Source organism: Rana temporaria, chromosome 3, assembly GCF_905171775.1.
Source record: "Rana temporaria chromosome 3, aRanTem1.1, whole genome shotgun sequence".
NCBI lineage: Eukaryota > Metazoa > Chordata > Amphibia > Anura > Ranidae > Rana > Rana temporaria.
In genome coordinates this window covers 218,093,659-218,114,686 of record NC_053491.1, presented here as the reverse complement: position 1 = coordinate 218,114,686, position 21,028 = coordinate 218,093,659, and the positions used below count along the sequence as shown (strand labels likewise).

The 21,028-nt window shown below is 44.9% G+C and overlaps 2 protein-coding genes across 6 annotated transcripts in view; one reads left to right on the top strand and one right to left on the bottom strand.

Moving 5' to 3' along the window:
- Positions 1-4,809, bottom strand: part of TDG (thymine DNA glycosylase) — a 29,371-nt gene extending 24,562 nt beyond the window's left edge. Inside the window, exon 1 of one of the 2 annotated variants that reach the window (XM_040344250.1) lies at positions 4,719-4,809. In XM_040344250.1, the coding sequence (XP_040200184.1) occupies positions 4,719-4,789 (71 nt within the window). In that variant the 5' untranslated portion in view covers positions 4,790-4,809. Of the gene's footprint in view, positions 1-4,136; positions 4,293-4,718 lie in introns of those variants that run through there. The other variant, XM_040344251.1, reaches the window with a different exon arrangement.
- A 3,858-nt stretch (positions 4,810-8,667) lies between these two features.
- On the top strand, positions 8,668-20,461 carry C3H12orf73 (chromosome 3 C12orf73 homolog). Of its 4 annotated transcripts, XM_040344246.1 has the most exons (4): positions 8,668-8,816; positions 10,137-10,188; positions 17,379-17,506; positions 20,163-20,252. In XM_040344246.1, coding segments are annotated over exons 1-4 (330 nt in total). In that variant the 5' UTR covers position 8,668; the 3' UTR covers positions 20,165-20,252. The 4 variants fall into 4 exon arrangements, with proteins under 4 accessions (XP_040200180.1, XP_040200182.1, XP_040200181.1 ...); XM_040344248.1 differs by lacking the exon at positions 10,137-10,188 and having other exon boundaries at positions 8,689-8,816; positions 17,379-17,502; positions 20,163-20,461; XM_040344247.1 differs by lacking the exons at positions 8,668-8,816; positions 10,137-10,188 and adding an exon at positions 10,860-11,012 and having other exon boundaries at positions 17,379-17,502; positions 20,163-20,461.
- Positions 20,462-21,028: the final 567 nt, after the last annotated feature.

Genomic DNA, 21,028 nt, shown 5'->3' with positions numbered 1-21,028 from the left:
AATGGGTTTAGTTCTGCTTTATGATTTACTGCTGTTCAGAGGCTCTGGGCTTCAGCAAAATGGCAGCCTCCAGCAAGAAAAAACAGGAGCAATGCTGGAGGCAATTTACAGCACACACTAATTTTTGGTAGCATAATTATTAATGTGGAATGTAGCTGTTATGGGAAAAGTTCCGCTTTAAGGATGGACGCTCGCCCCATGCAGGAAGACAGGTCACATACACAGCCAGGAGTGCACATCTGTCCCTTAGGCCCCTTTCACACGGGCTTTCCGATCAGGTCCGTCTGTCAGTTTTTCAGGCGGACCCTACTGTCCCTAATATCAGCTGTGACCCTGTCCGTGAAATCCAGAGGGATGAGGACCCTTTTTTCCATCCGCCCGGAGATGGGATCGGATGAAAAATGGATTTATAAAGGGTGCAATGGCAGTGATCTCCCCTAGACTCGTGTAGCATGTCTCCAGTCTCCATCATTTTCTCCTGGGATATCTGCACTCTGACAGCCCTCTTATATGTACATTACACATAGCAAACATTATGTGCGTGGCCCTTGGGTGATGTCATGGCCCCCTATACCTTCATGAGCCCTAATCAGGACTTGGTGACTGTAAACATGTTGATGGCAGATTGGTATCAGTCCTCCTGTCCTGTATGCGCAGGGCCCTTGGGTGATGTCAGGACCCTGTTTACCTTGATGAGCCCTGATCAGGACTTGGTGATTGTAAATATGTTGGTGGCAGATGGGTGTCAGTCCTCCTGTCCTTTATGTGCGGGCCTTTGGGTGATGTCAGGGCCCCCCTATACCTTGATGAGCCCTGATCAGGACTTGGTACTGTAAATATGAAGGTGGCAGATGGATAGCAGTCCTCCTGTCCTGTATGTGCGGGGCCCTTGGGTGAGGTCAGGGCCCCCTATACCTTGATGAGCCCTGATCAGGACTTGGTACTGTAAATATGTTGGTGGAAGGTGGCAGATGGGTATCAGTCCTGTCCTGTATGTGCGGGGCCCTTGGGCGATGTCAGGGGCCCCTATACGTTGATGAGCCCTGATCAGTACTTGGTGACTGTAAATATGATGGTGGAAGATGGCTATCAGTCCTGTCCTGTATGTGCGGGGCCCTTATGCGCTGTGTCAGTGCCCCCTATATCTTGATGGGCCCTGATCAGAACTAGGTGACTAAATATGTTGGTGGAAGTTGGCAGATGGGTGGCAGTCCTCCTGTCCTGTATGTGCGGGGCCCTTGGGTGATATCAGGGCCCCCTATACTTTGATGAGCCCTGATCAGGACTAGGTGACTGTAAATATGTTGGTGGAAGGTGGCAGACCTCCTGCCCTGTATGTGCGACCTTTGGGTGATGTCAGGGCCCCCTATACCTTGATGAGCCCTGATCAGGACTAGGTGACTGTAAATATGTTGGTGGAAGGTGGCAGATTGGTATCAGTCATCCTGCCCTGTATGTGCGGGGCCCTTGGGTGATATCAGGGCCCCCTATACTTTGATGAGCCCTGATCAGGACTAGGTGACTGTAAATGTGTTGGTGGAAGGTGGCAGATGGGTATCAGTCCTCCTGCCCTGTATGTGCGACCTTTGGGTGATGTCAGGGCCCCCTATACCTTGATGAGCCCTGATCAGGACTAGGTGACTGTAAATATGTTGGTGGAAGGTGGCAGATGGGTATCAGTCATCCTGTCCTGTATGTGCGGGGCCCTTGGGTGATGTCAGGGCCCCCCTATACCTTGATGAGCCCTGATCAGGACTAGGCGACTGTAAATATGTTGGTGGAAGGTAGCAGATGGGTATCAGTCATCCTGTCCTGTATGTGCGGGGCCCTTGGGTGATGTCAGGGCCCCCCTATACCTTGATGAGCCCTGATCAGGACTAGGTGACTGTAAATATGTTGGTGGAAGGTAGCAGATGGGTATCAGTCATCCTGTCCTGTATGTGCGGGGCCCTTGGGTGATGTCAGGGCCCCCCTATACCTTGATGAGCCCTGATCAGGACTAGGTGACTGTAAATATGTTGGTGGAAGGTAGCAGATGGGTATCAGTCATCCTGTCCTGTATGTGCGGGGCCCTTGGGTGATGTCAGGGCCCCCCTATACCTTGATGAGCCCTGATCAGGACTAGGTGACTGTAAATATGTTGGTGGAAGGTAGCAGATGGGTATCAGTCATCCTGTCCTGTATATGCGGGGCCCTTGGGTGATGTCAGGGCCCCCCTATACCTTGATGAGCCCTGATCAGGACTAGGTGACTGTAAATATGTTGGTGGAAGGTAGCAGATGGGTATCAGTCATCCTGTCCTGTATGTGCGGGGCCCTTGGGTGATGTCAGGGCCCCCCTATACCTTGATGAGCCCTGATCAGGACTAGGTGACTGTAAATATGTTGGTGGAAGGTAGCAGATGGGTATCAGTCATCCTGTCCTGTATATGCGGGGCCCTTGGGTGATGTCAGGGCCCCCCTATACCTTGATGAGCCCTGATCAGGACTAGGTGACTGTAAATATGTTGGTGGAAGGTAGCAGATGGGTATCAGTCATCCTGTCCTGTATGTGCGGGGCCCTTGGGTGATGTCAGGGCCCCCCTATACCTTGATGAGCCCTGATCAGGACTAGGTGACTGTAAATATGTTGGTGGAAGGTAGCAGATGGGTATCAGTCATCCTGTCCTGTATGTGCGGGGCCCTTGGGTGATGTCAGGGCCCCCCTATACCTTGATGAGCCCTGATCAGGACTAGGTGACTGTAAATATGTTGGTGGAAGGTAGCAGATGGGTATCAGTCATCCTGTCCTGTATATGCGGGGCCCTTGGGTGATGTCAGGGCCCCCCTATACCTTGATGAGCCCTGATCAGGACTAGGTGACTGTAAATATGTTGGTGGAAGGTAGCAGATGGGTATCAGTCATCCTGTCCTGTATGTGCGGGGCCCTTGGGTGATGTCAGGGCCCCCCTATACCTTGATGAGCCCTGATCAGGACTAGGTGACTGTAAATATGTTGGTGGAAGGTAGCAGATGGGTATCAGTCATCCTGTCCTGTATATGCGGGGCCCTTGGGTGATGTCAGGGCCCCCCTATACCTTGATGAGCCCTGATCAGGACTAGGTGACTGTAAATATGTTGGTGGAAGGTAGCAGATGGGTATCAGTCATCCTGTCCTGTATGTGCGGGGCCCTTGGGTGATGTCAGGGCCCCCCTATACCTTGATGAGCCCTGATCAGGACTAGGTGACTGTAAATATGTTGGTGGAAGGTAGCAGATGGGTATCAGTCATCCTGTCCTGTATGTGCGGGGCCCTTGGGTGATGTCAGGGCCCCCCTATACCTTGATGAGCCCTGATCAGGACTAGGTGACTGTAAATATGTTGGTGGAAGGTAGCAGATGGGTATCAGTCATCCTGTCCTGTATGTGCGGGGCCCTTGGGTGATGTCAGGGCCCCCCTATACCTTGATGAGCCCTGATCAGGACTAGGCGACTGTAAATATGTTGGTGGAAGGTGGCAGATGGGTATCAGTCATCCTGTCCTGTATATGCGCCCTGCACTGCTCAGTACATAGAAAGTGATCTGAGAATACAGGACAACAGTTTGTTTACACTAAACAACCATTCTGCTGACCCCCATGCTGCCCTGCAATCAGCTAACACACCACTACCTGCACTAACCCGACCAACATAATAATCTATTTAGACTCAGTTACATCAGGTAGGTTTGCCACCTCATCCCTTTAAACCCAAACACGCATGAACTACACAGGTTCCGAGACCAAGTGAATGCAGATAATGCACTGAGTTTAATTACCACAGAACCTGTATAATTAATGTGTGTTCGGGTTTAAAGGGATGAGGTGGCAACCTTAACATCATTGAATATTCAAGTCAGAACCAACTGCATAGTAAATGACAATCCCAGCCCCTACACACTGTCCTTACATATACGATCCTATAATAGCTGTACACTGCCTCCGATCACAACAGTTATAAATGAATGGAACTGCTGCCTTCCATCCCTCCACTTTCTCCCTCCATAACACACAATGGCCGGGGCTCTGCGCCTGCGCACTGCTCCCTCCCTGTAGGCCGCTATTAAATACCCCAAGAAGACGCCGCACAGCGCCTCCCCGCTCCAATATGCGACCATACCTGCCGGGGTCCTGAGCCTCCATGGTCCTTCTGTCTACAGCGAGGAGTCTGAGACCCCTGAGTTCTCTCACCGGAGGATTCTGTACACACTATGGAAGCACAGGGGTCTCTTCAGCCGTACAAACACACAGAACACACGTCACCGCACCGCCGGCCAACCAGAGCAAAGCTACGCGGCACGTGATAACATCCAAGGGGGAAGGGGGATTAACTCTCTGCCTACTGGGGTCTAGGCTACTAAGGGGGATGGGGGGTCATTGCTACACACTGGTGGGATTGTAATGTACCCCCGTGATCGTGGATTCGGACACTCAGTGCAAATAAGCATTCCATATGGAACGTGTACTGAACTATACATTGTATGATGACATTGATTCCTAGACACGATGTGATCACATCTGATTCCTAGTATTGATTACTGATCAAACCATCCCTATAGATCTCTATGGACGACCATGCTGAGCTTGGAGCCCCAGAGCACATAGACACGATGGCTCTTATAATGGAGGTTACATGGTAGTAATGGAGACGATTTGTTGTCCCAGCAAGTAATCAGAACTATAGGGTAGACCCCAGACTTACTTCCACTCAAGGAGAGCTATGTGGATCTGCTGCAGGATGTAAGGCCAGGTGGAGGAAGGTGTAGTGCGCATGTCTATACACACCTGTCATCACACCTTCCACTCCCAGGTTGTCACTGTACTACCTGATTATCTAGTAATAAAATATGTGCAGCTTCTTTCTTTAAAAAAAAAAAAAAAGTGCAGCTTCAATCTGAGACATTGCACACAGGTGTTTGCTTCTCATAATAATATTTTTTTTAAGATTAGTTTAAAATGTAAATCACTACTGAGACTTGTGAGATGTTTAAAATAAGTGACACTGCAGTAGGATAACGGCTTCCTCTGTGATCTGCTCCACATGGCTGAACTGTACATTGGATTGGATTCAGAATCAATCGTTTTTACAGAGATCTTCATTCAGTACTTGTCCTCACTAATCCTAGCCTCCGAGCTATCCCATTGGTCTGCTACACCTATAGATACACTGTTGGTTATAGTAATTGGTGACAAGATGGTAAATTTTAAAGCGGAACTTTACCCATAACAACTTGCTAAAAAAAAATAATGTTCTTTAGCAAGGAACATCTATTCTACACTAAAACTTATGCTACCAAAATTAATCTGTGCTGTAAATTACCTCCAGCATTACTCCTGTTTCTTCTCGTCAGCGGCTGCCATTTTGCTGAAGAGCAGTAACTCATAAAGCGGAATTAAACACATTGTTTCAAAAAACAGTTACATTGTTGGATTGCCAACTGTCACATTTGCTTGTGTCCTCGACCAAACTGTCTAACCATCAAATGGCTGGTGTCATGACTGATTACACGTTCAGCACTATAGCAGTTGCAGATCAAACAGAGGCAGCTTCCTTGGCTGTAAGCCCAGGTTCACACAATAGTGAACACAGACATTGCAAGTGATTCACACTGCTGTGCTGATCGCATGCAATGTCTGTGCTATAGTGTGAACCCATTGATATAAGGAAAGACGGGATGGACAGCCGCACTCCAAAAAAAACATAAGGCTGTCTTTATTGTAAAAAATGCACTCTAAAACAAGCAGAACACAGGGAAAACAGCCTACGCGTTTCACACTCCGATTAGTGCTTAGTCATGGCTATAGTGTGAACCCAAGCTAAAGCATAGGAGGGTTTAGTTCCGCTTTGAGGCTATCAGCAGATTAGCCTCTACAAACTCAGCAATGCCTATAAATAGACAGCAACTGAGCATGTGCAGAGCAGTACAGTGTATTATTATTTCAAGTAATTATATAGCACCATCAATTTACACACACACACACACACACACACACACACATCGGAACCTCAGATAACAAACATAATCCGTTCCAAGAGAATGCTCATAATCCAAAGAACTCACATATTAAAGCGAGTTTCCCCATTGAAGTCAAGGGAAACTAAAATAATTTGTTCCACATGAACTTCAATGGGATGCAATACCGCATGCGGCCAGAGGTAGGGAGGGCACCGGAGAGCCTCGGAAAGGCCAGAGGACAGTATTTCTGTGTCTTTCCGAGCATTGCCAAACGGCGCCGATCATCACTGCTCGGCTCCGGCGCCCCCACACCTCAGACCTGATTAGGTTGAATTTTGCTCGTCTTGCGAGTCACTCGCAAACCGAGTTAGAATAAAAAAAATAATAATAATTAAGTTGCTAGCAAATCAAAATGCTCGTTAACTGCGTTACTCTTAAACAGAGGTTCCACTGTATACATTATATATTCACAGAAGTCCCTACCCTCAAGGAGCTTACAATATAAAGGTCCCTAACTCACATTCATACATACTAGGGCCAACTTAGACAGGAGCCAATTAACCTACCAGCATGTCTTTGGGGTATTACTGGATGTTAAACAGTATAGACAATTATTTTTAATGTTTTACATTGCTATACCTGTAAAAGGGGCCAGCCTGAAGTGATCTAGCAGGACTTTGTTTTCTGACTAAAGTTTCACTTTAACCCAATTTCAATCAAACTGAGTCAACTAGCCAAGGTGGAATATTATTGATCACTTGCATTGATCAACAACATTTGGTTATATTTTGATGGAACAGATGAGAGTGCATGGTTGAAACTAAGGCGATTGATAATTTTGAAGATATAATCATAACTTATCAATCAAAATTTACTTCTCTGTCTGTAGCATATTGATTGAATTGGTAAGACTATAGATCGATTATTCCTATAGGGAGAGATCGATCGGAAAACCACTAAGGCTGGGTTCACGCTGAAAAAAACATGCGGCACACAGCAGGGTTCCAGTACGCTCCTGTTCCGTTTCAGGCCCGAATTGTTGCTTGAATTTGAACCTGAAAAGAAGCCAAAGACTCATGGGACCCCTGTGCAATCTGCTCCGCAGCCACCCAGGAGATGTGTGAACCGGCTCCATTGAAAGCCGCGCATACTCTCCTGTCATGCTAATTGGATGTGGGGAAACCTACATCCAATTCACATAAGTGTAAACCCAGCCTTATTTATGCAGGGTTGGCTACCGTTATGGCTTGTTCACACTATCGGGGGGGGGGGGTTATTTACAAAAGGCAAATCTACTTTGCACTTGGAAGTGCAGTTGCTGTAGATCTGAGGGGGACATGCAAGGAAAATAAACAGCATTTTAGCTTGCACATGATTGGATGATAAAATCAGCAGAGCTTCCCCTCAGATCAAGTGCACTTGTATTGCAAAGTAGATTTGCCTTTCGTAAATAACCCCCTATGTCTGTTTAGCTGCCTTGATCATTGCAGGGCCAACACAAGGACACATTCGATACACCACAATGCTGCATTGAGGTGGGTTGTGGTGCATTTGCATAAAATACAACTGACGTGATATGCTGCATTTCATTGACCTAAATTAAATGTGATTTTGTGGCACTTTAAAACAATAAAACAGCCCTCCCTTCCTGCCCTGCAAGGGTATTTTTATTTTGTTATGCCTGGAGCTGGACTGGTGTCATGAAAACTTGTTGGATGCGAGTCATGCTGATAGCAGAGGAATGAAGCAGCAGACAGAAATTACATTTAGTGCTCTTAATTAAGACAATTGCACACTATAGAGGGATATGCTTTGTTCATATTTTATGTCCGAGGTGTACAACCACTTTAAAGTAAAATTTCAGTTAAAGCCTTACTGGTTTTGAAAATGCTCCCTACCCCCTCCTAATACCTATACTGACTAACCCCTGTATATGTTTTCAGCTTGCTCCAGTGTGGTCATATGATCTGGCTCCTCTGTATCAGCCAGCGGCGACTGCAGGGGAGAGGAGGGAGCCTATGAGTGATGTAATCACTCCTAGCTTTCACAACCCTTGTTGGGTGCTCTCTCCATTCCCTTGCAACCACCATTGTCTGACACAGGAGAACATGTGACTGAAAATAACGGACAATTGTAGCATACCTACCGTAATTTTCCTTTTTCTGGTGCCTATCGTAAAGGACTAGCGACAAATGTAGAGCTTAAGGACACCGCCACTCGCTGGTTCTTCTTTTTAATGGCTTTGTTTGCCGATTTTTATTAAAAGCAAGTTCAGAAAACAAACATAGTTTTCCCCCACAGGGGTTTCAGCGTTCCTTTTTCCATAAACAAAACAACGTTCAGCCTAGTTGGCTCTCACTTGCAGCACTGCTCTGGCCTTACATTCCAGGCCCTTGTCTGTTTCACCGACCACCTTGGTGCACATAGTTAGCAGCCTCTTGCTGAACTGGCGCCCTCCTGACTCCTAGTACAGTACTCAGACTTCCTATATGCTGGGGTAGAGCCCAGAACTATGGTCAGGTTACTACTAAAAGCCCAGCACACACCTGACCAATCAGTATGCTGGCTGTTTTCAAAATCAGGACCCAGAACTGGAGAATTCATCCCACCCGGATCTCTCAGAAATCCCCGGGCTCCAGGTCCCAAAGTGGACTTATCTAAGAAAGGAGGGAACTGAAATGGCAGTTTCCTTTTTATGTTACAAGCTTCCTGGAGCCCCTCAACCTGTCCGGTTGAGAATTCTGGGTCACAACCTCCTCTAGACACTGGCAGGGCAATGCTCTGCTACACTATCCATGATAGCTTACTACCACATGTGTGCTGCCATAGACGCACCAGGAAAGGTAAGTATACACATCTTTCTTATGCAGGTTAGTTAGTATGTGTTTTAAAATGGGGAGGCGGGAGCATTTTTAAGACTATATAGACTTTAGCTGGAATTCTACTTTAACGGCTTAAGCCCTTTTCACACGGGCGCTTCAATCAGGTCCGCCTGTCAGTTTTTCAGGCGGACTTGATTGGAGCCTCCATTTACTCTTATGTCCGCTGAAACCTGCTGCTATCCGATCTGATCCTGTCCGCCAAATCCAGACAGATGGTGGTCCCATTTTCCATCCATCTGGCGGACAGGATAGGATGAAAACAGACAGGCAGTCCGTTTTCATCTGTTCGCCCCATAGAGGAGAGAGGGACTCTGAGGCCTTGTACACACGGTCGGACTGTCCGATGAAAACGGTCCGCAGGACCGTTTTCATCGGACATGTCCGCTGCCGGATTTTGGTCTGATGGCTGTACACACCATCAGACCAAATTCCCCACGGACAGCGAACGCGGTGACGTGGCCGCGCCGTCGCTGCGATGCTGACGTGGCGACGTGCGCGACCCTGGAAGGTCAATGCTTCCACGCATGCGTCGAATCACTTCGAGGAATGCGGGGGATTCCAGCCCAGCGGACATGTCCGATGAGTCGTACTGACCATCGGACATGGTTCCAGCGGACATGTTTCTTAGCATGCTAAGAAACATTGGTCCGCTGGAAACCTGTCCGCTAGGCCGGGAATCCGGTCCGGTCGGCGGTACAGACGACCGAACATGTCCGCGGACCAGTTTCAGCAAACATGTTCGGTCGTGTGTACGTGGCCTGACAGGTATGTCTCTGCACAGTGCGCGGCGATGGACCTGTCAGAGTCCCACTCTCCTCTATGGGGAGATCAGATGAAAACGGACCACCGATCTCTGCTGAGCAAGCAGAGTCCATCAAACAGATTTGCCTCGTGTGAAAGGGGCCTTATTTATACTTTGCTGTTGTTTGAATGGACTGCCAAAGCACCAAAAAAAAACCCTCCCCCCAAAAAATACACAGTATTGCACTACTACATGTTGTGGTGCACTTCAATTAGGGTTGCCACCTCATCCCTTTAAACGCATATGAATTCCACAGGTTCTGATAAGGCACAAAGCAGGTTTAATTACTACCTCAATCAGCCACAGAACCTGTGCAATGCCTTTGTGTTCGGGTTTAAAGGGATGAGGTGGCATCAAGGTTTTATTGATAAGTCCTAAACATTTTATAATAATTGAAAACTGAATATCCGGTGACTTGTACAAGGCAATAAGTGACAAGTCAATGACCCAACAGAAGTCTGTGTGAACTGACTTAACAGGTGCAGCCAGAAGCCTTCAGACAGCAGGCCACAGCTGTGGGAGGAAAGTTCTGTAAGTATAGATCTGTGTGCTGGGAAGGTAGGTGGCCTTAGGTCTGGGGTGCTAGGCAGTGAAAGCGACTCTCAGGGTTCTGTTTATAGTACTAAATGCTACGCCATATGAGGTAGAGAATACCAAATAAATATTGAATGATGTAGGCATTGCATAATTTATTAGCTACTTATAAATAATGTTTTTTTTCCACAAGAAAACTTATAAATAATGTTTAGAAGATACAGCCTTTAACATTACATTTTTTTGTTGCCCCCTCGTGTAAAGTCCTCCTGGGGACACCACACTTGCATAGTACTTTATTCCCTGTAGTTTTCAGAAAAAAAAAGTATTGTTAGCATATAAAATGATGCAATAGGTTTATAAATGTATTATAAATATTGTAATGACTTTATTGTTTTTACACGTGACTGACAATGGACAGGTCAGCTCAGGACAAGCAGCTGCCCGTCCATTACAGGAAAGTCCACTCCGTGGAAGAGACAACCGGAAGTACATTAATAATGTCTGCGTCTCCACAGAAAGCTCAGCTGCGGGTTTCTGCGGTTTTACATTCTATATGAATGTGTTTCTATAGTACGAACCTGCTCGTTGGATTTCTCGGTACTGTCGTGATTTTTTTTTTTTTTTTTACACGAGAGGTTGAAAAGGCCGCTGTTCCAGCCTCTCTGGTATCGCTGACTGTATGGTCTCCGGAGTAATGGCCGCCACTGTAGAATAGGAAACGCATTTGGAGACATAACTATGAAAGAGTTTGTCCTCTTGCAGTAGAAGACTTCTGATGTCATCCCGTTGTACGTGCAGGACTCTGAAAAAGTGACAAGGTGAGCGTACAGGAGAGGGAAATGTCGGTTGTGTGTGTATAGAGGACATGAAAGTGGAAGCTTTTTATTTTTTATTGTTAGTATTTGTCTTCATGTAAATATGTACTGTGCATATATATACATTTTCTGAACTTGAGGCTGCAATAACCATGTCTGGTGTTACAGAACTAGACTACCTTCCACCTTCTTTAGTTCTTGTGCCTAGTCTCACCCTGATGTTTTCCGCTGGCTGACTGCTATGCTTGTTACTGCCATCTGCACATGCCCAGGAGACAGATCCTCTTCTTCTTACTGCCTGCGCATGCACAGGAGACAGGTCCTCTTCTTCTTACTGCCTGCGCATGCACAGGAGACAGGTCCTCTTCTTCTTACTGCCTGCGCATGCACAGGAGACAGGTCCTCTTCTTCTTACTGCCTGCGCATGCACAGGAGACAGGTCCTCTTCTTCTTACTGCCTGCGCATGCACAGGAGACAGGTCCTCTTCTTCTTACTGCCTGCGCATGCACAGGAGACAGGTCCTCTTCTTCTTGCTGCCTGTGCATGCTCAGTAGAATGCCATTGGCTTCTATGGGCCTGGGAGACTGATGCTTTTTTTCCCCCTCTCTCTCTCTCTCCACTGTCTGCGCATGCATTTTAAAACCTATTGGCTTCTATGGGCCCAGGAGACAGATCCTCTTCTTCCTGCACATTCTCATTGGAGCACCGTAGGCTTCTGTGGGAATGGGAGACTGATCCCTTTTCCCTGGTGCCTGTGCATGCCCATTAAAACCTATAGACTTCTATGGGCCCAGAAGACTGATCCTCTTCTTCCTGCTGCCCATACATGCTCAGTGGAGCACTATAGGCCCAGGAGAAAGATTCCATTCTTCCTGCTGCCTGCACATGCTAAGTGGAACACCATAGGCTTCGGTGGCATTGGAGACTGATCCTTTTCCCTGCTTCCTGCGCATGCCCATTAAAACATATAGACTTCTATGGGCCCAGAAGACAGACCCTCTTCTTCCCACTACCTGTGCATGCTTGGTGGAGCATCAAAGACTTCTGTGGGAAATGGAGACTGACCCTTTTTCGCCACGAGGCATTGCAAGGCTGAGAGTTACAAGCATGACTCCCACAGGCAGAGGCATGATGGGATTGGAGTTCCGCAACAGCTGGAGGGCCACCAATTTGAGACCCCTGATTTAGGGGAAGTTCAGAATTTCTGATTTTGTGGAGTTAATTTTAAATATTATTAGCTGACTGTATTAGTAGAATTCTTGCATGAGTATAGGGAAGGATGTTTGGCATCGCTTATATACAAAGTAGACAGTTTATGATCAGTTTGTCTTATGCATCATTCCCATTATGCCATTATTTTGAAGTAGTGTGACTCCAAACCCTAACAAAAAAATAGGGCGCAACAGTGCCTGGTGCCTCTATGAAGATATATAAGAAGTGAAGTGGTACTATTATCACTTACTTTAGCTGTTGGTTGTTCGTATAAGGCCATGACGAAGGACAGGATCAACCATTTTTTTTTGTAGAATACAGAAAACAAAACTTATAGTGACTGAGCCAGTGTGAGTATGAACAGCATGTAATACAACATATACTGATCGTTTTTTAATGACACTCCAAACGGAGTTCCGCCCACCCCTCTGCCTCCAAAGATGAAAAGTCAGCAGCTACAGTTAGGCCCCTTTCACACTGGGGCAGTATGTGCGGTGGCAGTATAGCGCCGCTATTTTTAGCAGCGCTATACCGTCGGAATTGCCGCAGTATTTGGCCTCTAGCAGTGCGGTATTTACCCCCGCTAGCAGCCGAAAAAGGGTTAATACCACCCGCAATGCACCTCTGCAGAAGCGCATTGCTGGCTGTATAGCCGTGGTGTCCCATTGTTTTCAATGGGAAAGAGTGGTATACACACCGCTCCTCTCACGCTCCAAAGATGCTGTTTTGCAGGAGATTTTTAGCGCTAAAACGCCTGAACTACTCCTCGGTGTGGAAGGGGCCTAACTGTAGCTGCTGACTTTTAATATTAGACTTGCCTGTTCTGGAATCCAGCAATGTCAGCACCCCAGCTGATGTTTTCATTGGCTGTCTGGTGCTGCCACCGCCATTGCCGGTAAGGGAACCCGGCAGTGAAGCATTGTGGCTTCACAGCCGGGTCCCTACTGCACATGTGCCCAGGGGAGGGGGCTGAACTTCTGATGTACCACGCTGCGGTGAGGTCTGACAGAAGTGAGATCTAACAGAAGTAAGTGGGGACAGGGCTCCTGCCCCCCCCCCCCCCCCCGAAATGTGGCACCAGGGGGGATCGGATAAGCAGAAGTTCCACTTTTGGGTGGTAGTCCGCTTTAAGTATTTCATCTCTGTTTCGGTTAGAAAGCAATGGCTTATATTACGGACCTAGGTGGTTTTTAGGCTGCATTTGTCAATGTAACAGTTTTTAGTGTCGGGCCCAAATTATTCTTTGTGCTGTTATCTGGGGCTATGGAAAGAGTTGTCCTTAGAGGTGGTTTAATGTAAGATTAGAGTCCTTGCTACATGGGAAAATAAGCAGGAATAAACCTCTAAGGTGCAATTTTACTTCTCTGGGTGTAATGAAAATTAGATGTACAATTTCATTAGCAGTGTAATGGGTTTGATATGCTGTGGTAAATAAAAGAACATTTTATTTTTTCTTTGTACTTTAATTCTGCTTGAATGTTTCGTAACTCTCCTAACTGAAATAAAAGGGTTAACATGAATGCATTAATTGTATTGCAAAGCATGATGCAACAGAACTGCCGGCTGTGGCTCAGGGAATTAGTGGTAGATGCTGGAGAAGAGAGGCAATAATTGGCTGATTGCGTTTTTTTTTTTTTTTGCAAACTGTTTGCAATGTAATTCTCTATAATCCTATATCTTTTATATTTTCTATGCTTTTTATTTGCACTGAAAATGTTTGCTCTAAGACTGCTGTCTTAATTTGTTTGAACAATGACTAGATTTTTGGACATGCTGACTAGGAAGTTGTGTGATGTGTTTCTGTGATATAGAGCGTAGCATTAGTAGCTTAAAGCGGTATTGAATTAAACAAACTAAAATTAATAAGTTATAGCTCACCAATTCTTAGTTGTGGTGGCTTCATTCATTTTCTTTTTTTTATTTGTCTTTTTACCTGGTGATTCAGCCAGTAAGGCCCCTTTTACACGGGGAGGACGCCGGCAAGGGATCCACCTGCTGATCCTTGGATGACAGGTCTGTGTCCGTTCTGCATCGGCGGACACTGTTCTCTATGGGGCGGTCAAGTAGAAACGGACCACCTGATCCCCCATCCATAGGTTTTTAGCGGATCGAATGCCAACGAGTGTCAGCGGACACATGTCTGCTGACATCTGCTGCTCTATAGAGAAGAATGGTCGGCTCTTATTCATTTATGTAAAACCCTTATTCCAAAAGGGGGAAAAAAAACTGGTTGCTGTAACTGCTCAAAAGCGTTAGCTTAAGTTCATCTTCAACTTGCTAGTCAAGTCAATGCCTAAAAATTGTATACATGCTAGCGGGTGGATGAAGCCTACACAAAGCCACAGGTTTTCATCATGCACCATTACAGCCTTCTGGCCGCTGGCATCCTAAAAACCTGTGATGTCATTTGTTGATCGGGCACCTCCACAGCATCCTTGTTTGCCCCCCTCTATCAGCATTGGGGTCACATTAGCTAAGCGAGGGAGAGAAACATTGCAATACTAGTCAGTACCAGTGTGCAAAGGTGTGTTTTCTTTGAAATAATAAATCACCTCTAACACTCTAATGTTGTTGTGATATGTAAAACTATTAGTTTAGTTTTTTTACATTTAGAGCCCCTTTCACACGGGTATGGTTTGCATGCAGGACTTTTGGTGTGTTTCAGAAAGTGCACCAAAACTGCGAGACATAATGGAACTCTATGGGAAAGGGCATCTAACTGCATCAAACCCGTGGGGATAATGCGCTACACCCGCGGTGCAGTCAAACCGCACCACATCAGTGTGAAAGGGAGCTTAGAATCGGGTGCTGGCGATTTGTGCAGAATTTTTACTTTGGAAAGGGGAAACTCCCACCTGGCCGTGTGTATGCACATTGGTTGTGGATGTACCCGTACGTCCCTCAGAATGGGTCCCTTGGACACAGCACATCACAGATCAGCATATGGGCTCTCTGATTGGCCCTCCCAATCACCGCCATCACGAAATGTAAACAGAGACATGTGTCTCTGTAACAGTGCTGAGCTCAGTGTGGGAAAGGGGAGTGGATGCTGCAGCCTGTGACAGCTTATCTCTGTGTAGCTGATCATTTTATTGTTTGTCTACACAGATATCATACAGACTACAGTCATCCCACACAATACAACAAGCACCATCTGTCCCTGTCCACACTGCACATCTCTGTCAGTGTCCCATCAATATCTATCAGTGTATTAAAGTGCACTCGTCCTTGTTTATTTTGAACAGCAGCTTCCACTTTATTAATTATATGGTATATTCGATTCTTTGGCATGGGTGGATTGATTTACACAAATACTGTGTGTCAAAAAATTGCAAAACGTACAATTTTTTTCTCTAGGGCCTCTAATAAAATTATATATATATATATGATGTTTGGGGGTTCCAAGTAATTATTTTTTATTATTTTTTTAGCAAAAAAAAAAAAATTTTTTTACTTGTAAAACAGTGTGTCGAAAGAAGACCTGGTCCTATGGTAATGCCTAAAGGTGCTATTTGCATGTTGGCCCTCTCTATGTGGCTAGGCTGTAAAAAAGTCTCGCACATATGGTATCACCATACTCAGGAGCAGAGCTTTTTTTCTCAGAAAATAGGTGCAGGAACTCAACCACGACCCATTCAGATTTCACAAACAGTAGAAGGATCTTAAAGGGGCATTAAATACCAGGATTGCATTACATACAGAATGCAGAGTTCAGGGGGGTTACACACAGAGTGCAGAGCTGTCACGTGTAAACACAGAAACCAGACTTCTGTATTTACAAGTGATTGTGGTGAGCGGGCACCAAAGGGTCTGAGCCAAAGGTGGTGGAACTGAGTTCCCCCAAGTTCCCCCTGAAAAAAAGCCCTGCTCAGGAGTAGAAGAATGTGTTTTGGGGTGTAGTTGCAAGTATGCTTATGCCGCGTGTGTGATAACATATTTGTAAAAAAAAACACATTTTATATACTTCAAAAAACTCACAATGCCTCTTACTAAATACCTTGGAATGTCTACATAAAAAACTTGACTAAAATGCAGTTTTAGTCCCATTTTAGTCATCTGCACGATAGGGAATGAAATGAATCCCCATCCATCAGTTTTTAGCAGACAGGATCGGATGTCAGTGTTTCTGTTCACACCCGATTGTCCATAGAGGGCAATGGATGGTCTGATTGGGTCCACCTAAAACACTACCCAATTGGTCTGCCTGTATGAAACGGGCCTTAAAGGGGTTGTAAACCCTTGTGTTTTTTCCCCTTAATGCATCCCCCCCCCCCCCCCATTTTACTTATCTAAGACCTGAAATTTCCCACGGCGGAGATGTGCTGTCCCTCTGCCCGGGGGTTCTTGGCTTTTGATTGGATAGATTGATAGCAGGGCAGCCATTGGCTGTTGCTTCTGTCAATCAAATCCAATGATCCGGGGGCAGGGCCGAGTCTTGCATTCGGTGTCTATTGACACCAAATGATGGACTCGTGAGCGCGCCCGCAGGGTAACCCCCCCCTGGGAGAGAGCTTCTCCTAGAGGGTTATACGATGCGGGGAGGAGCTGCCGAGGGACCCCAGAAAGAGGATATTCGAGGCCACTCTGAAAAATTAACTGCACAGTGGAGGTAATTATGACATGTTTGTTATTTAAAGAATTGTAAAGCATCTTTTTTTTTTTTTGTGTGGTTGTGTACCGAGTCCCAGGCTCAGGTCTCCCATTGATAAGTAATCTTTGTTTTTAGGCTGGGGTTCCTCAAGATGTGCAGGCTTTTAAAAGGTGCTGTGACTGAAAAGGTTGAGAAATGCTGGTCTAACACTCCGCCAGGGTTCAATGGAACCCTATGGCTCCTTCAGCTGATAGGAGTTCCTTGAACAATGAGCAATTTCTATGTCCTAGATATCTATTCACTGACACCTAGGATCTTTTTAGCTGTTTATCAGAAGAGGATTCTTCCCACTGACCAGTACACTAATGTGAGCTGTAGATTTTGAAAATGTAAGCAGGGGTTGCCTGAGGCTAGAAAGCTATTCAAGGGTTCCTCCATTAAAAAAAAAAAAAAAAAGTTTAGAAAGGCTGGTATAGGCATACCAATGGGATAAAAAAAAAAAAAAACCACTGTCATGTATAATAAATAATAATAAAACATTTTTTTCATTCTTGTCTGTTTCTAGGGAGCTCTTCACCACAATGCCTGCAGGAGTCTCTTGGCCTCAATACTTGAAGATGCTCAGTGCCAGCCTTCTTTCCATGTTTGCTGGTGCAGAGCTCGTACACAGATACTACAGACCTGATCTTGTATGTATGTCTAAAGCCTCTCAATACTTAAAATAATTAAGTTCATCGTAAAGGATTTCAAGGGAATTGCATCATTCTTGCAAGTGCATGTTATAAGTGCATATTATGCAATAGCAGTTTAAGTGTTTCTGTGGCACGGTTCCTGCAAAAACAGTCTTTTATTATCTACACCTGCAGGGTGTTTTTTTTTCAGAGTACATCATTTTTAGAGACTGTTTTGCATGAACAACTGCAGCACATTTTCACATTCTTTAGAAACACCGGTGTCCGCTGGGTATTTATAGGCTAGGGATGAATCTCCCAAGTCGAACCCAGCTTCAGGTTAACATATCTCCCTGATATATTTGATATACAAATTATGTATAACTTTTATATTTTGGGGGTCCTCTGGACAGTATGAATGATTAAGAGGAATTCAGTTTTACAGAAATAACCTTTTATCTGAGCTAAAGCAAATCTTTTCTTTCCTCTGCCATTGTAAAGGAACATTTAGCAATCTAGGAGATTTAGTAAAATAAACCTGTTGGCCATTTTTAAACTTTTAAGAGTAACTTTTTTCCTTTTTTCACAAGATACATCGTAAGCCAATAAAACCTTCTCTGTAGTCTTTTTGATACAAATTTAAATTTGTTACTAAGGCCCCAACTTCACTGTCTAGGGCTAAGCTATATCTGTTGTCCATCTGTCCAGTGAGAACTTTACTGGACTTTAAAGTTAAGAAATTATGACATAGCTGGTCTTCCTCTGAAAATGTTAGCTGTCTGGCTAAAATATTTTACAACACACATGAAGCAATGTTGCAGATATGCAAGATTTTTCTGTTGGCTTTATCTAGATAAGTGGTGGCAACCTACATATATATAGCTCATGACAGGTTTACATCAAGATGGCATACTTCACCAATCCAACATTTTAAAGCCCAAATCCAAGCAACTTAAAAATTATCTATTGTGGTGCTGCTGAACCTGCATTGCAAGGGTTAATTTCTTGTTGAGGTCTAGGGGAAAAAAAAAAGATGATTTACATAAAAAGGATCCTACGCTTTTCCCCACAGTTAGACCAGTCCTTGCATGGTCCATAGCTCTGCATTGGGCATGTTGACACTGAGGGAAAGTCCAATGCCAGAGCATGGGGGAAGCGCCATCTGCCAAAGAGCAGAGGATCAGCTAAGTAATAGTGTTTCTCCTTTCCCCTAGACAAAATAAACAATTAACTGCTGCAGTGTGGGATACATTTTAAATTATCTGGAGTTGGGTTTAAAATATTTAAGCCTCGTACACACTAGTATTTTTTTTTTTTTTTTTTTGTTCAACCCAGCAGGGCTGAACGAAATAAAAAAAGACAGATCAGGAGGAGCCACTATGCTAACTATACAACATTAGTACAGCAATTTCCCCTGCTGTGGTATTGTGGTCTGACATGGGAGATTGCCATTGGCTGAGAGCGCTGATCAGGAGCAGATTATCAGATTATTTTCGGTCATGCCCCCTCAACAGCAGTACACACAGACCAAATGTTTGCCGGTTTCTACTGAACCTGCCGATGCCGCCTGATATGAGATCCATGTGTAGTAGGCTTTAAGCTTGGATCCTGAGACTAGAATCTTAAGAGTTCTGCCTAGAATCACACTGTTGTGGTGTGCTCCTGCAGGCACATCAATGTGTATTATAAGGAAGCCAATTAATTTTGAATGTGTTGCCAGCACACCACACAGAATTTTTTTTCCTTCAGTGCACCACAATGCATAGTTGGTAACACTTCGTGCAATATGGATGTGCGTTGGGGTTCCATACAGTTGTTTGCCACAACACAAAGATGCAAATCTGGCCCATGTAATCAACACTTTGCTGCAGAGAAGAAAGAAAATCTATTCTTTAAGTTTTGGTGCAAGTTCCTTGACTAGAAACCTTATTTTAAGCCTGGATCGTTTTTACACTGAAGCTTAATCATAGTATACTCGGGGCTCAAATTGTGGAATACAACTGAAATTATGGGAAAAATTCTGCAAGGGCCCCCTTTGCCCTCTGCATTCTTTATTGCAGACCTCTAAGGGGATATTTTGCATTGTTAAACAGGTTTACTACATTTGTTTTTGGTTATTATTTTATCTTGTTCCTATGTATATTTTAAACCAGCCATAGACTGTTCTAATCTCGGCCAGTTCAGCAAGAATTTTGTTTGGGCAGGTTGATTGTACCCAAGTCTATTCATCGACTTATAGCCAGTGGCTATAGCTGCTAGCAACAATGACTATGTTCTCCTGTCGGGGAGCGGCTCCCCAAGTCCTCCCACTGGGAGAACACAATAGCTTCACAGGAAAGATTCCCCCATCAACACTGACTGGAGCAATTTTTTTTGTTGTTTCCTGTCCTGAAACTCGTGGTGGAATCATCAATGGCCTGCCTTAGCTTGGTAAATGAGGAAAAGCTGTGTTCACTTACATCATCCGATCATATGTAAGCAAAAATCCTGTTGTGTTTTTAAAATAAATATATATATTTCCTTCACTTGAGACTAAATATTTTAAAGTGAATGCAGATTTGCCTTATTCCCCACTGGAATTTAGTCACCTAGCTAGCAAACATTTTAGTTTTAGATTCTCAGAATAAATACTGGTTCTTTTCTTGTGACAGTAACCAAACATTAAATTGGTATTTCAGAGTGTGCCTGAAATTCCACCCAAACCAGGAGAACTGAAGACACAACTTCTTGGAATAACACAAAGCAAAGACACGAAACAGGAATCCAGCTAAATGTTATTTAAATGATTGTTTTTATAAAAAAGCAAACCTGCTTTATGTTTATATACATTGTTTACTTTAAGTGAACGTGATACTCAATTGTTTGTCTATTTTTCACAAACAGAATGATTAGAATTTACAATCTTTATGTAAAACTGACCATAAACTTTGTATTATTTTCTGAATGGGAAAGCCATAAATAAATCCATGTGAATGATGCTTTCTTTTTGTATAATATTTATTTTCAAATCAAAAGACAAAAACAGTATGACTTCACAACAATCAGGGTAAGAGGTCAGGGGGGGAACAGAGAACAGACAAAAATGGGGAAAAGGGAAGGGTACTGAGGGGAGGGGGAGGCACCAGGGGACACGTTTAGTATAGCCCAAGCATAGACAACCATCACATTTCGCAGGGGAGAGCCGCCATCCACAATGTGCGGATGTCAGGGCACCCCACCCATCTCGGCCCGACCCAGACATTCGGTCCACATGGCCAGGCCTCCCTCCTAAACTAGAGGGGAGGTAGGGCAGCCAGCCACGCTGAATGATGCTTTCTATACATTTTTATATTCAGGGCTTTTTTTCAGGGGGAACTCAGTTCCACCACCTTTGTCTCAGACCCTTTGGTGCCTGCTCACCACAATCACTTGTAAACACAGAAGTCTGGTTTCTGTGTTTACAAGTGACAGCTCTGCACTCTGTGTGTAACCCCCTGAACTCTGCACTCTGTATGTAATGAAATCCTGGTATTTAATGCCCCTTTAAGGCCCTTCTACTGTTTTT